This window comes from Squalius cephalus (genome assembly GCF_949319135.1).
Source record: "Squalius cephalus genome assembly, chromosome: 6".
Taxonomy (NCBI): domain Eukaryota; kingdom Metazoa; phylum Chordata; class Actinopteri; order Cypriniformes; family Leuciscidae; genus Squalius; species Squalius cephalus.
In genome coordinates this window covers 46,372,529-46,389,057 of record NC_137127.1, presented here as the reverse complement: position 1 = coordinate 46,389,057, position 16,529 = coordinate 46,372,529, and the positions used below count along the sequence as shown (strand labels likewise).

At 40.5% G+C, this 16,529-nt stretch overlaps 1 protein-coding gene across 3 annotated transcripts in view; it reads left to right on the top strand.

The window, feature by feature from the left end:
- The first annotated feature begins 227 nt into the window (after positions 1-227).
- The window catches only part of LOC307159773 (uncharacterized protein), a 34,003-nt gene continuing 17,701 nt past the window's right edge, over positions 228-16,529 (top strand). The window contains exons 1-3 of one of the 3 annotated variants that reach the window (XM_079873367.1): positions 256-312; positions 13,343-13,399; positions 14,554-16,064. In XM_079873367.1, coding sequence (XP_079729493.1) covers positions 14,611-16,029 — 1,419 coding nt within the window. In that variant the 5' untranslated portion in view covers positions 256-312; positions 13,343-13,399; positions 14,554-14,610 and the 3' untranslated portion in view covers positions 16,030-16,064. Of the gene's footprint in view, positions 313-13,342; positions 13,400-14,553; positions 16,065-16,529 lie in introns of those variants that run through there. The other 2 variants (XM_079873366.1, XM_079873365.1) reach the window with 2 other exon arrangements.

The following is a 16,529-nucleotide window of genomic DNA, read 5'->3' as shown; positions in this document are numbered from 1 at the left end:
GTCTGGGCAAACTAGGCACCAATAAGAGGCACCATTTTTACGATATCATGTACTTCTTATACAGAGTATTTTACAGTATTTTAAAACTACAAAAATACAAAATAGTAAAGTATTTTGATTCAAAATATTAAGCAATTTTCATCAACCCTATCAAATACAAATTACAAAATCGTATTTTATATTTGAAATACGTATTTGAAACCATGTATTATAAATAGCCTACCGCTAATCCCACAGAAAGTGAAAGTAACATCTGACGCTGAACTAAGCAGAGACGATGAGAGCTGAATCTACTTCAGCGTGCTGATAACGGTAAGCAATTATTTTCTTAACATTTCTCTTGTGGCTCATAAGTAGTGAAAATGAGAAGAGAAGCATTTCGTGTTAAACTAGTTGTTTTTGAAATGAGGAGTAAGTTCATCTTCGCGTAACGCCCTTCAGCCGTGACTTATTCACTACAGCACTGCCTCGAGTACCTTATTGCTACATAACATTCTTAAAAAGAAAAAATATATATGTATTATGTCTCTCAGAGTTAGAGACCATAAATCCTGAGCAAGTGCTAGCGGTTTCAATGACTTTCTCTGACTGGTGTACCTAACTGTATAGCAGTGAAGTAGGCTACTGCCTTTTTCTTTTCTTTTTTTTGACCCTAAATATGAAAATACACTGGATAAAGATCGCTTTTCTGAAAAGCAAAGAAGGCCTATAGGCTATTCAGTACTTATTTTACAATAAATTATAGTTCAAATCAGTAAATCATTAGCTTATTTAGGTGAGGACAGGAAGCAAACTTTTTTTTTTTTGTTGTTGTTGTTGCTTGTCTCAATTCAACAAGTTTGCTAGTTGAGTCGTTGCTTATGTTGCACAACAGATCAGAGCAAAGACAGTTTGTTGAAAACTCGTGCCAGGGGTGGTGAAATTAACCGTTTTAAGTCATATCTGAAGAGCTTAAAGGCTTATGGACTGCGTTTTTTGAAGAATGCTTATCAGTTCAATATTTTTTTCTGGCATTTTCCCTTTTTCATTGCCATTTTCTTGTAGTGCAGTGGTATTCAATTTAAATATCTGATAGTAAAAGAAATAGGCTAAACTAAATGTTTAGTAGGCCTACATAATTTGCCATTTTAAAAGTTAAATAATTATATCTACACTGTAAGAATCATCTGCTGTATCCGTGCCCTGTTTTTTTTTTTTTTTTTTAAACGTGTATATTTCATGCAGGAATTTGAACTTGGCTTGATGGTTTTACAATAAGCTTTCATTTGTAAGCATTAGTTAACATAAAACTACATAGAACTAACAATCATTCGCCCGTATTTATTCATGGCACATGAAACCGTTTGTTGAAAACGTATGTTTGTGTTGAAATTAACATATTTATCTATCTATATATTTACATAGGCTATGTATCTGTATGTGTGTGTGTGTGTGTGTGTGTGTGTGTGTGTGTATGTTTGTATGTATATGTGTGTGTGTGTGTGTGTGTGTGTGGGGGTGTATATATATATTCAAGTTTCATTCCATATATTCAGAGTTCCATTCCATATACTCAAACTTCATATTATAAATACAATAATTTCCTGAATGGCATGCCATAACATAAATATATGTAAATACACACACACACACACACACACACACACACACACACATATGGGGCGCCGTTTGTAAAGCGGCTCACGCTGAAAATAACAGCAACATTTTGTCACATTTAGCTTCAAACAATGTTTAAAAAACTGGTATGAATTTTTGACGGTCACTTTTTAGCACATTTACAACAATATTTGTCAACTTTTATTTTATTAAACAGATATTTTAAATAGTTCAATCTAAATATTAAATGTTACACCTAAATGTTAAATCTAAATGCTAAATCTAAATCTAAATGTTAAATCTAAATCTAAATCTAAATCTAAATCTAAATGTTAAATCTAAATCTAAATCTAAATGCTAAATCTAAATCTAAATGTTAAATCTAAATCTAAATGTTAAATCTAAATGTTAAATTTAAATCTAAATGTTAAATCTAAATGTTAAATCTAAATCTAAATCTAAATGTTGAATCTAAATGTTAAATCTAAATGTTGAATCTAAATGTTTCGGGTGAAACTAAATATTTAACTAATATGCAAATTCAAAATGCACCGGAAGTGCCAAAATAAAAGCTTGAGGAGGTCAGTGTGTGTTTATAGCATGGTTTATAGTGTCAAATAATGAATAAAAACCATCTCAGCCGAGGAAATGGACTCTTGGACATGGATTAACGTGATAATAACTACCTAAAATAATAAAATATTTAGGATTAGATTCCTTTTTTTTTTTTTTTTTACTCATAAAGATTTACTTTACCACTAACTCAGGTTGTTAATTTATCAGTAACACAATGAATGATTCCCTCTGCATGGAAATATGGAGTAATTACACCAATTTATAAATCTGGAAATTGTGTAGAAATTAGTAATTATAGACCAATAACTGTAATGTCTAAAGTTGCTAAAAAAATGGGTAGCAGAGCTAGTTATTACATATCTCAATAATAGTGCATTTTCTCTTCACCCTATGCAATTTGGTTTTAGAAAAATATACTCTACAGAAACTGCAAACTGTTTTAGGCTGGAAAATATCAAATCTAAGATGGACAAAGGAGGTGTAGTTGGTGCTGTGCTCTTGGATTTTAAGAAAGCTTTTGAAACTGTAAATCATGTCATTCTACTCTCTAGGTTTCTTAACTAAAAAAAATTTGACGAAGGCATTATCTGGTTCAAATCCTATCTAAAAAATAGAAAACAGTGTGTAAGAGTTATAAATGCAACATCAGAATATCAAGATTATAATATTGGAGTTCCACAAGGTTCTTTTTGGGTCCATTGTTGTTTAGGATGTATGTAAATGATTTGCCAAATGTTAGTCCTCCAGATGTTATTTGTGAAATGTATGCTGATGATGTTGTCCTGTATGTACATGCAAAAATTCAAAAACAGGCGGCACAGAAATTGACTGATACCATGGATCTGGTTTCACAATGGCTCATGAAATAAATAAATTTAAAAAAAAAACTGTATGTTTTTTTACTAAAAGGCCAGATCATGACGCAAAAGCAGAAGTATTCATCCAGGGACAGAATCTTGAGGTAGTACATTCATTTAAATATTTAGGAATAATAAAAGATTCTCAGTTTCTTCAAAACGTGAAGAAAGTGATAAACACAGTGAAATTTAATTTAGCGAATTTTATTTGAAATTGCTTGACTAGAAAAGCAGCAGTCTTATTTATGAACTCGTTGATTGTTCCACATATGACATACTGTATGACTACCTGGACAAAAACATGTAAGTAATTTCTTAAACCTGTTGAAATTATATATAAACAAACTATCAAGGTCCTAGATAAAAAGCCAAATAGTTTTCATCATTGTAGTATTTTAGCCAAGTATTCCATTTTAAGTTGGGAACATTTGATTCAATATTCTGATTTGGTACTTTTTTTTAAGATTCTAAATGGCCTTGTTCCCCCTGTTTTTAAGGATTTTATTGATCAGATAACAGGACAGTATACACAAGCTGGTATTAGGGGTGATTGTAAGGTACCACTAAAAAGAACCTTTGGTCAGCTATCTTTGGCTTTTAGAGGAACACATGAGTGGAATAGACTTTCAACGGAGTTGAAAGAATTAAAACAAATAACTGAAAATATGTACTCTGGCTATCACCAGACCAAGCTCAATCTTTTAAGATTGAAAATTAGTCTGGAGAGTCTGCTCTGTATTTTCTACTGCACAAGAGGCGTGATCAACGGGTGTAGTTCAAATGACTCTGTACGCAATTGGATAGTCCAGGTGACGTACTTTGAAGCGAAAACTCCAGGCAGGAAACGTGTCAACAGATGTGTTGGTTTGGAGCGTTGATCAGCGGTTTGCAGAAGCAGCAATGGCATTGAGTGATTTTTGCGATTTGTTTGCTAAACTAAAGAAGCCATTGAGCATCGTCGAGAGGTTAAAAGGAATTGGATTAAACCCGCCAATAACGCGCGAGGTGGATAAGCTAGTTTTTGATTGGTCCCTGAATATTTGTAAGAAAGCAGGATAGAAGAATGTACAGGTTTCCACCTTGAGCTGCAGGGCGAAATCAAATCGCCGGCAGATCGGGCTGGGTTTACCCAGTCTAGAAAATATGGTTAATGTTGAATCAAAATTGTGAACATTTATAGATATTCTGGTATGGTAGTTTTTTTAATTTATTATTCTTGTGTTGTGTTGTGTATGTCCTTAACATCAACCTGTAAAAGGGACAACGGATGAAAATTAGCCAGTGTTGGCTAAATCTGCCGCATTTTACATATTGTTATGTACTATTACAGTTTTTCTCGAATGCTTAAACACATTTCTTGAAACTATGCCTCGTATTCTCAAAACTGTAAACACAAATACATAACGTCTCACCCAATTCCCCAAACATCCTATTTTCAGGTCAAAATAAAGCTCTACACTCAAAGCCATTCACTCTTGCTGAAAAACAAACTTTGCCCTCAGACATCACACACAAGCCCTCACAAACACACACACACACTACAACATAGTCTTACACACTGGTGTAATAAATTCAAAACAACATTTCCAAAACTGGTAAGTTATGTGGCTTGTGGTTCCCCCCCTCACAAACCTTTTCACATGATAAACACAAAAGACACAACCATTGGCACATTTTTTTTTTATTCCTTAATGTACTGTACATTATAATACACACACACACACAAAAAAAAAAAAAAATTATATAATCTGAATATATAGTCTGAATATATGGAATGAAAGTGCAAATTTGACAGTACTTACAGTTCCCTATCAAAAGCTACAATCGATGCTGTGAACTATCAAAGTCATGGAGTAAACCATATACTTGTCGCGTCTTTGTGCCCTCGACGTTGACTTTTTCGACTGTTGTGGGTGCGAAGTCGCGGGGGTATACGGAGATGCTGCAGGTAGAAGAGACGCTCTCGAGCTATCTCTCGCCTGGGTCGGCATCTTCAATAAAAAGACCTGCCCTCCCCACGTAGCCATGTAGAATAACTTCGGCGCTCGTGGGAAAAGCTTATTAAGCTGCAGGTCAGGCTGGTGCTGCGCTGCACACTATGGCAATGTTACAGGCGTACCAGGCTGACCTGTTGAAGGATTTGAGTGTAGGCTTTACCATCAATGAGGAAGCATTCACTGAGTTGCGTAGAGCCACAGATCTGTCTCTCCGTGCTACCAAGCAAACGGTCCGTGCAATCGGCCATTCACTGTCAGCGCTGGTTAGCACGGAGAGGCACCTGTGTCTGAATCTAACTGGTATAAATGATAAAAATCACATCTTTCTACTAGACTCCCCAGTTTCACCCTCTGGCCTGTTTGGTGACTCCGTCAACACAGTCGTCACCAGGTTAAGAGAGGTTAAAAAACATGAGAAAGCTTCTGTCGAGTTCCTTCCTCGCCGCACTTAAAGGGAGGGCCATCGGCCACTCAACCTCTCCCCGGTCCTTCAAAAGCCAGGGAGGTTAAAAAGCAGAGTGTGGCAAACCGCGCTCCCCCTCGCAAAGATTTGGGACCGGCTCGCCGCACTCAGCAACCTCCCAGGCCAGACCTCAGGACTATCATCAATAAAAAGAGGAAGTCCTGATGGTCTGGCGCCCAGTCTGGTGGGGGTAGCCCCCGCGGGACGGGGCGTGTACAACATCTGACCGCCCCTCCTCGTTACCCCCACGAAACCTCTCCATCCCCGCCTCCTCTGGTGCTTCGGGGGGCAGCGGTTTCCAGCGACATGTTAGATGTTCCGTTGCTGCCTGCTGTCATTCAGGACACTGAACATCTAACATCCCCTCAAAAGGAAGTGTTAAAATTGATACCACTCTCAGAGAGTCTGGCAGCGTGGAAATTTCTGCCAGGTATTTCTGCGTGGGTATTAAGCACAGTGCAAATAGGATACAGAATCCAATTTATTCGTCGTCCTCCACGTTTCAACGGCGTGGTCTCCACTTCCGTGAGGCCGAAGCTGATACATGTACAAGAGCTACAAACTCTTCTGAGCAAAGAGGCCATATAACATGTTCCTCTTCCAGAGAGAGAGTTGGGCTATTACAGCAAATACTTCCTGGTTCCCAAGAAGGATGGGGGGTGTGTCCAATCTTAGAACTTCGAGGCTTAAACTGTACAGTCAAAGCACTCAAGTTCAAGATGTTAACCATCAAGATGGTCGTGTGGCAAATTCAACATCACGATTGGTTCCTCACGATCGATCTGAAGTAGGGGTGTCGCAATATACCGGTATTGACGATAATCGTGATATTCAAAGCATGAAATATCGACATTGTGTTAATTTAGAGCAATACAATATACCGGTATTGGCGATATTGGCGTTTTCTAGACGCAGCGCTCGTCCGCGCCCGCGCAGATGGAGTGAAACACTCTGTCCACACCCGAAAAAAGTAAGCTGAGCTCGCCAGTATTAACAACATGCAGAGTTCTTCGGCTTCAAAGAAAACAGCACCTTAGAGGTGGTCGCACACCGGACGAGAAGCGCAGCGCGGTTCTATTCGGCGTCTGTCCGCGGCGCCCAGCAACGGCTCAGGAGTGTGTTCAAAATCTTTCCGCGACACAGAGCGCAGAAAAAAGTTTTCAGATCACAGACTCAGCAACTATTGTATTTAATTGTACAGTATAATCATAACATAGTACAGACATTATCTCAATTCCATAATGTCCTTAAACATAATGATATTGCTGGCCATAAACTGAGAAAGTGCGTGTCCGGTGTGCAATACCTCGAGTTGTCATAGACGCGACGCGGCTATTATTTTACTAGTCATCATGGAATGGGAAACGTGACATTAACTGTTAACAGGGGGTTTCTGTGTTCATATATTTAATAAAGGGTGATTATTAAAATTAAGAACCCCGTTTTCTTTACTCATCTTATTTTTGTGTTTGTATTTGCACTTGATTTTTTTATTCAAATCTGCTATCTGCATGACTTTATTGGCGCCAGTGCAACAACAGGTTTAAGAGCTTTTCAGTTCTTCAGGAAACCTTCAGACAGTGTTTGGCTTCAGTTTGAAACCAGATAAACTTCACATGCTTGTCTTCCTTCACAAAAATTTGCCATAGATTGAGTACGCAAGAAGTAAAAATGCATGTGCCTTGTGTTTATCAGTATCCTTATGTTTGTTGGGTAAAAAAGAAAAACTATATAACCCCCCCCCCCCCATAGATTCTATAGATATCGCGATATATCGATATCGTGAATTCTTTTGGCCACAATAACCGTGGTGTGAAAAATCTAACATCGTGACAGCCCTAATCTGAAGGATGCATATTTTCACATAGAAATATTGCCACAACACAGGAAGTTCCTGAGGTTCGCTTTCGGAGGCGAAGCATACCAATTTAGGGTTCTTCTATTCGGTCTAGCCTTGTCACCCCGCACATACACAGAATGTATGGATGCAGCACTGGCTCTATTACAACTCCAGGGCATTCGCATTTTGAATTACATCGACGATTGGTTAATACTAGCACAATCGCAAGAGATGGCGCTTCAACACAGAGACATCGTGTTAGCTCATCTAGTTTCTCTTGGGTTGAGACTCAACACCAAGAAAAGCATTCTTTCTCCGGCACAACTATCTCCTGATCGATTCGAGACCATTCGGCATACCATGAGCAAAGTCAGGCTAGGCCAAGATTGAACTGTTCGTCAGTACCAAAAAATGTTAGGTTTCATGCCATCAGCATCCACAGTGATTCCTTTGGGGCTGTTGCACATGAGACCATTTCAGTTGTGGCTAAAAGCCAGGGGATTTCATCCATGGGCCAATCCTCAAAGGCAAATAAATGTGACGCGCTGCGGGCTTCGTACACCATGTCTGTGGCTCAGACCCCGGTTCCTCGCCTTGGGTCCCACTCTAGGGGCACCTTGTCGTCGCAGACTGTTAACCACAGACGCCTCCCTGATGGGCTGGGGAGTGGTCTTAAGTGGTCGTCCAGCTCATGGGGAATGGGAGGGTCATCAGCTCGATTGGCACATCAACTGCCTCGAGCTGACGGCTGTATTTCTGGCCCTGAAATACTTTCTCCCTCAGATGAGAGGCTGTCATGTCCTAGTGCGGGTGGACAACACAGCTGCAGTCTCTTACATAAATCACCAGGGAGGTCTGCGCTCACGCAATCTGAACAGAATAGCGAGGCAGACTTTTCTCTGGGCCCAGGACAAGTTCCTGTCACTCAGGGCAGTGTACATTCCAGGGCATCTGAATGTGGGACCGGATTTACTGTCCAGACAGAAACTACCAATGGGGGAATGGAAACTCCACCCAGAAGTAGTGAAACAGATTTGGACCAGATTTTACGAAGCAGAGGTGGACCTCTTCGCCTCCCATCAGACAGCACAATGTCCCCTCTACTTCTCTCTGAGTCACCCAGCCCCCCTGGGTCTGGACGTGATGGCACACACATGGCCCAAAAAGCGCCTGTATGCGTTTCCTATAGTTTTTCTGCTCCCAGGAGTTCTAGCCAGAGTTTACCAACAAGGGTATTCCCTCTTATTGATAGTGCCGCGTTGGCCGAACAGAGTATGGTTCTCTGAGATAATATCTCGCCATGGGCTATTCTGGAGAGGAAGGACCTTTTGTCTCAGGCGAAGGTCACGATATTCCATCCCAGGCCCGACCTGTGGAACCTTCATGTTTGGCCCCTGAGGGGTACCAACTGAGAGACACTGGGCTTTCGCCTGATGTTATTGAGACCATTCTAAGTGCTAGGGCTTCCTCCACTAGAAAGAGTTATGCCAGCAAATTGGGTGTCTTTGAAAGAGGGTGTGTTGTACATAATGCAGATCCGGTCAACTGCCAGATTGCTTCAGTTCTGGACTTCTTGCAGGAAAAATTATCAACAGGCACATGCCCCGCCACTCACAGGATTTATGTGGCCGCTCTTTCGGCTTGCCACACCTTGGTTGACGGGGTGCCACTCGGGAGACATCCTCTGCTCGCTTGTTTCATTCGTGGGGCCAGACGACTGAGGCCCCCTGTAAGAACCAAGATCCCTTCATGGGCCTTAGCTATAGCCCTCGAGGGTCTGGTTGAGACCCCCTTTGAACCTCTAGAATCAGCGTCTGACAAACTTCTGACTCTAAAGATGTTTTTTTCTTAAGGCTATAACTTCTTTAAAAGAATCGGGGATATGCAGGCACGGTCAATCTCGCCATCCTGCTTAGACTTTGCCCCAGGAATGGTGAAAGTGATTTTTCATCCTCATCCTGATTATCTGCCTAAGGTTCCTTCCTCAACTGTACATCCTGTCACTCTTGAGACCTTCTGCCCTCCGCCATTCACAACGCCGGAGCAGGAGAGATCTCACAGACTGTGTCCAGTCCGTGCTCTTCAGGCCTACGTCCACCGTACTAGCCAGTGGCATAAGACAGAGCAACTGTTCGTCTGTTAATGGGGGCCGTAACAAAGGGGCGGCCGCCACCAAGCAGACCATGTCTCATTGGGTCAGGGATGCTATTGCTCTTGCCTATGAGGCGCGCGGTCAAGCTTCGCCAACCGGTCTTAAGGTGATGATACACAGGGCAACTTTTTGAGCAATGTTACTGTGCAATGTTGCCGTCAACGGGCAACCAGATGAGACACAGGGCCCACGACTGATCTAAATTATCCAGATATAAATTTATTGCCCATTTTCAATGGGAAAGTGCCCAAGCAACAATCACTCGGCAAGATTGCCCAGCAACACTGCTCAAAAAGTTGCCCTGTGTATCATCACCTTTAGGGCTCACTCCACCAGGGGGGTCGTCTCCTCTAGTGCTCTGGCAAAGGGTGCCCCCTTACAACTTGTTTGTGATGCGGCAGGCTGGTCCTCTCCGCACACATTCATAAGATTTTATAGTTTGGATGTTCATTCCACTCCGGGCTCTCACGTCCTTGAGTCGACATCACAAGCTAATGTCTGAGGCCTTCTTGCGTTTTTGTGAGCACACCTGCACAACTGTTAAGGGTCCAGACACCTTCAAGCACGGCGGCGTGGGTATTCTCATTCCCATTGCGCTGAGCAGCACAGCATTGATTGTAGCTTGTGAAAGGGAACGTTCTGGGTTCTTGACTGTAACCCTGTTCCCTGCAAAAGCGGAATGAGATGCTGCGCTACATTGCCGTGCTGAAGATGTCCTGGGACTGCTCTTCAGACAAAATATCCTGACGATGCACCTGTGGCTCATCTATTTATAGCCTCGTGTCGGGGGTGCGCGCTGATGACGTCATCGACCAGGCTATATTACTTCCGGGTCAATTCCATTGACGTGTTACACACAATATTCACAGCTAGTCACGATTAAAGACGTTCCCAATGTGCTAAGCAGCGCAGCATCTCGTTCCGCTTTTTCAGGGAACAGGGTTACAGTCAAGTAAAACACATTTCTTGAAAACCATCACTCACTTTATCAAAACCATAAACACAAAACCAAATTTTCAAGCCACATTCAGAGAACCTCTTATTCTTCTGGCAAAATCAAACAATTGCCTCAAAGCCATTTTATCTGTGCTCAAAATCAGACAATGCTTTCAGATCATACACACAGCAGGTCAATTTTATAAACACTTCAGATCATTCGTTAGACACTACATCAAAAAATGGAGAACACAGAGTCCAAAGCATGCAGTTACAAAAAAACGTGTATTGTAACAAAGTAAAAAAAAATTGCAATTACGTAAAAAGGTATAGTAATGACAACTTACAGTAGTTCAGCAACTTCAGCACTTGCATAATGTGAAAATACAGTGACCCAACTGCAAAAGCCAAAAAGGTTAAGAGTTTTGCAAAAAGAGTTCATGGTATTTGCAAACTGTGTTTTAACTATTTGAACTTGTTTAATGTTTTACAGAAAGAGTGATTTATTCGACAAATTGGTTTAGGCTATTGAGAATTTGTTTCAGAGAATGGGGTTTAGTGTTTTAGCAATTCAGAAAAACTGTATAAATGGCATTCCCTGAAATTTTCCAATACTTTGTTGAACTAGAAAACTGTTTTGCAACAGCTGGTCATACTCCAAACAACAGACAGTTTGGAGTCTACATCCCATCATCTTGAGGATCATATTTTCATTATTGCAACATTCTTAATGCTTATGAGTAATTGTGTTTATCAAAATGTTGCTGAAAACATTATGAACCATTATCAAAGGAATTAATGAATCTCTTAGAGAGATGTTGGCTGAAATAGCACTCCAGGTAGAAGCTGATATGCAAGTGCATGGTATGTACATTTGGAGAGTACATTCTGCATCACTTGTAGACAGGGGCTTCTGTGGGGGCTCCCTGTGAGGTGGAAGGCATGTTTCTTTCTGTATTTATGTTTGCCTGATAAGCAGGAACTTCCAGGCCGGAGTCAAGTAACCCGGAGGCAATCAGTCAAGGCAATCAGTCTTACCAGTATCATCACAGATACCAGTATTATTCCCAGTACATGCATTATTGTAGCTCATCATTACTTAGGATTGCTGCCAATTTGCTAGTTTCATTCCATATATTCAAGTTTCATTCCATATATTCAGAGTCCCATTATAAATAATTTCCCATTAAAATATTTAGACTCAGATCAATATTTTGTGTCTAATTATTTACTTACGTAGCAAGTAGCCTTGTAGTAAGTGGGATAATGTACATCCAGTCGGTTGTTATCTCAGAATATACATACATATACACAATATATATACGTACATACATACATACATACATACATGCACACACACATAAAGCACTTTAGAAATAAAGTTGACTTCCTGACTTGACTTGTATGCATATTCAGTGTGTACATATATATACAACAATGTAGATTGTTTTGCAGCAGATTCACTTGTAACAAATTCAAATTCTGCTGTAAAGCAGTTCTAACAAGCCAATAGTGTCATTATTCAGCTTGTCACTTCAGTGTTGATTCAGATCAGTTTAATAACTGTTTAATATACATATACAGTGTATTTGTGCACATACGTGTGACAAAATCCTGTACGGTCCACTGCACACTGAACAAGCACAATACACAAAATAGTAGAGTTTTACATTTTTCACATCTGTGTGCAGTTTGGCGTGTGTGTGGCTAATCATTTGAAAATATAAAAATAATCTATTAATAATCCCACAACCTAACCGCAAACACTCAAAAACGCTTAAATATAACCCAGTTTCAACACTTACCCTTCCAGTTCAATCCTATGCAAAGCATGCAAATGCACTGCTGAGTTTTAGTTCATGTTTTAGCTAAAGTCCCAACACTAATGGAAGAGTATTGAACACAATGAAGTTATTCATTGAAGTTATTATATTGTGACAAAATATTCAAAAATTGTGTTGTTTCAGCTCATTTTAAAACAGTAAAACAATACAAGTCAAGTCAAGCCAAGTCATCTTCATTTATATAGCGCTTTTAACAATGTAGACTGTTCCAAAGTGGCTTTACAGAGATACAAGGATAGTTTAAAGTAACAGAGATTGTTTTGGCTTTATAGCAGTTCTTGAATAAAGTTATTTTCCAGCTAAAGTTAATTTGATTGATTCACTTCTGTCGCAACGATCATTAGTTATTAACTTAGGGGGCACTAACACGACACCGTTTTAACAGGAAACTCTACACAAACTTAAACGCAAAACCTGTGAGAAACGCTGATGACGTGCACATGCGTATTACGAGTTCAGTCTATTGGTATGCGCGTTTGAATATACACTCACCTAAAGGATTATTAGGAACACCATACTAATACTGTGTTTGACCCCCTTTCGCCTTCAGAACTGCCTTAATTCTACGTGGCATTGATTCAACAAGGTGCTGAAAGCATTCTTTAGAAATGTTGGCCCATATTGATAGGATAGCATCTTGCAGTTGATGGAGATTTGTGGGATGCACATCCAGGGCACGAAGCTCCCGTTCCACCACATCCCAAAGATGCTCTATTGGGTTGAGATCTGGTGACTGTGGGGGCCATTTTAGTAAAGTGAACTCACTGTCATGTTCAAGAAACCAATTTGAAATGATTCGAGCTTTGTGACATGGTGCATTATCCTGCTGGAAGTAGCCATCAGAGGATGGGTACATGGTGGTCATAAAGGGATGGACATGGTCAGAAACAGTGCTCAGGTAGGCCGTGGCATTTAAACGATGCCCAATTGGCACTAAGGGGCCTAAAGTGTGCCAAGAAAACATCCCCCACACCATTACACCACCACCACCAGCCTGCACAGTGGTAACAAGGCATGATGGATCCATGTTCTCATTCTGTTTACGCCAAATTCTGACTCTACCATCTGAATGTCTCAACAGAAATCAAGACTCATCAGACCAGGCAACATTTTTCCAGTCTTCAACTGTCCAATTTTGGTGAGCTCGTGCAAATTGTAGCCTCTTTTTCCTATTTGTAGTGGAGATGAGTGGTACCCGGTGGGGTCTTCTGCTGTTGTAGCCCATCCGCCTCAAGGTTGTGCGTGTTGTGGCTTCACAAATGCTTTGCTGCATACCTTGGTTGTAACGAGTGGTTATTTCAGTCAAAGTTGCTCTTCTATCAGCTTGAATCAGTCGGCCCATTCTCCTCTGACCTCTAGCATCAACAAGGCATTTTCGCCCACAGGACTGCCGCATACTGGATGTTTTTCCCTTTTCACACCATTCTTTGTAAACCCTAGAAATGGTTGTGCGTGAAAATCCCAGTAACTGAGCAGATTGTGAAATACTTAGACCGGCCCGTCTGGCACCAACAACCATGCCACGCTCAAAATTGCTTAAATCACCTTTTTTTCCCATTCTGACATTCAGTTTGGAGTTCAGGAGATTGTCTTGACCAGGACCACACCCCTAAATGCATTAAAGCAACTGCCATGTGATTGGTTGATTAGATAATTGCATTAATGAGAAATTGAACAGGTGTTCCTAATAATCCTTTAGGTGAGTGTATGTGCGCAGGTTTGTAATTCCCTAAATACCAAGCCTTAAAAAACTACTTGTGAAGAAATATAGAGCTGAGTATCATTGGCATAACAGTGAAAGCTAATTCCATGCTTCCTAATGATATCTCCTAATGGTAGCATGTACAGAGTGAACAGCAGCGGTCCTAGTACTGAGACTTGTGGTACACCATACTGAACTTGTGATCGATGAGACATCTCTTCATTTACTGCTACAAACTGATAACGGTCAGATAAGTATGATTTAAACCATGCTAATGCAATTCCACTAATGCCAACATAATTTTCAATTCTATTTAAAAGAATGTTGTGGTCAATAGTGTCAAATGCAGCACTAAGATCGAGTAACACTAATACAGAGATACAACCACAATCGGATCATAAGAGCAAATCATTTGTGACTCTAATGAGAGCTGTCTCGGTACAAAAATGTGTGTCTTTGAGTCTGACTTCTTGTGTTGTGGTTATTATGTGCAAGAGTTCACATCCCAGCCACAAGTGCATTTGTCCATTAAAGCCAAAAGCTTTATTAGAGACAACCAAAATAAATTGTGTTTTCTTTCTTTTCCCTAGGGAAACCTGATGGAATATGACTAACTGAAGACTGAATCAGAAGCAATCGCTTTTAAAATGAGGATTATACTGGTGATCTCTTTTTTGGTCATTTTGTTTTTCATGCTTGTTGTAAAAAATGTTTTTTTACCATTTTTCCAAAACCAACCCGTCTCCCACAAATCCTTCATTCCTCCGGCTCCGAAAGCATTTGGCGTTCAAGTGAAGGACGGTCCTGAAGCATTAGGCGTTCAAGTGAAGGACGGTCCTGAAGCATTTGACGTTCAAGTGAAGGACAGTCCTGAAACATTTGGCGTTCAAGTGAAGGATGGTCCTGAAGCATGTGGCGTTCAAGTGAAGGACGGTCCTGGTATTAAAGTCGGGAACCTTCACACATATGTGACCGGCTCTTATATGGATCATCGTTTCAGAGATAAAGAGATAAAGATGATTGCCATCGTTCTCCGTGATGAGAAGGTGACGTACAGGTGTGTGATGTGCTGTGAAGGGAGGAACGTGACTTCACCTGCCAAATACAAAATTCACTCCGACCACTTTGGTTTTGAGTATGGCACTGCTACTATCACATGCCAAATCGATAGCTCGTGTTCGACACCGACGCATGTTGCGTTAACAGCCAGTGAGATCTCGAACAGCATAACATCCTTCCAAACCATTAGAAACAGAGACGTTCCAGCAGTCTTCCCGTATTCATTTACAGTCTGCATCTCTACCATGTTTGACTACAAGAATGTGCTGGGTTTAGTCCAGGCGATGGAGATGTTCAGACTGCTTGGTGCTCAAAGGGTGGTGATATATAAAACCAGCTGTGATTCAGACACACAGAAGGTTCTGGACTACTATGTGAAAAGCGGATTTGTGGAGATCATCCCATGGACGGTTAAAAAGCACATCAATGTGTCTAGTGGCTGGAGGAAGGATTTATCACCCGGTCAGCTGCATTACTACGGGCAAATTCCTGCACTTAATGACTGTGTTTATCGTTACATGTACCAAAGTCACTATGTGGCTCTACATGACATGGATGAGTTCATTCTGCCTCTCAAGGTGAAGACCTGGATGGATCTGTTGCCTGAGCTTGAGAACATGTACGGCACTAATGTGGGCTTTGAGTTTAATAATAATATATTCCCTTGCACCACAAAAGCTGATTATGAACAAAACAAATGGAAAAATGTACAGGGAATGAATATTTTAAATTGTATAGAGCAAGTTCCCATGAATAGTTTTGACAATTTCAAGATTATAGTGAATCCTCAGCTAGTTGAGAAGACTTCTGTACATGGCCTGCTGGAAACTGTGAAACCTCGACCCTACACAGTAAGAGTGAAGAACTCCATCGCTCACATGTACCACATAAAATTATACCCAACAAACACAAGCCTTATAAGAGATAATCGTCTGAATGACTATGCCGAAGATCTAATACCTGCTGTTTCTAATGTTCTGCTGGACTGTGGATTCATTGAGGACTAAATTGTCACGAATAATGTCACTGGTTTCATGTCTGTAAAAAAAAAAAGAATAAAGTAAGTTTAAAAAACAAAACAAGTGAACAGATGCTGTCTGGAGAAACCTGAACGGTCAGGAAAACCTGACAGTCTGCATGAGGTAAATATTTTTGCGTACTATCTAGTGGACCGTTCTTTTCAAGGTGCGCACATGCCAAATGCGATTGAAAATAAATTGGCCTTTACACATTCCTACAAGTTACACACTACTATGATAAAAGCAGTTCTCACCACATCAACTCTTGTGAAATAAGACACTTCAAATATTAGTATGGTCAAAAGACAGCACTGTTCCTTTAACACACAAGGAAGTCTTATCAGAGTGGAGCGTCAACACCTCATACAATCCTGCTATGAGCACTCGTTCTTTTGTGACTGATAAAGACAGCAACAGTTATTTGGGCATGGATATGCACAACTGAAAGCAAAGGTTTTATTTTTTTCCAACACAGTGCGAGTGAGCCA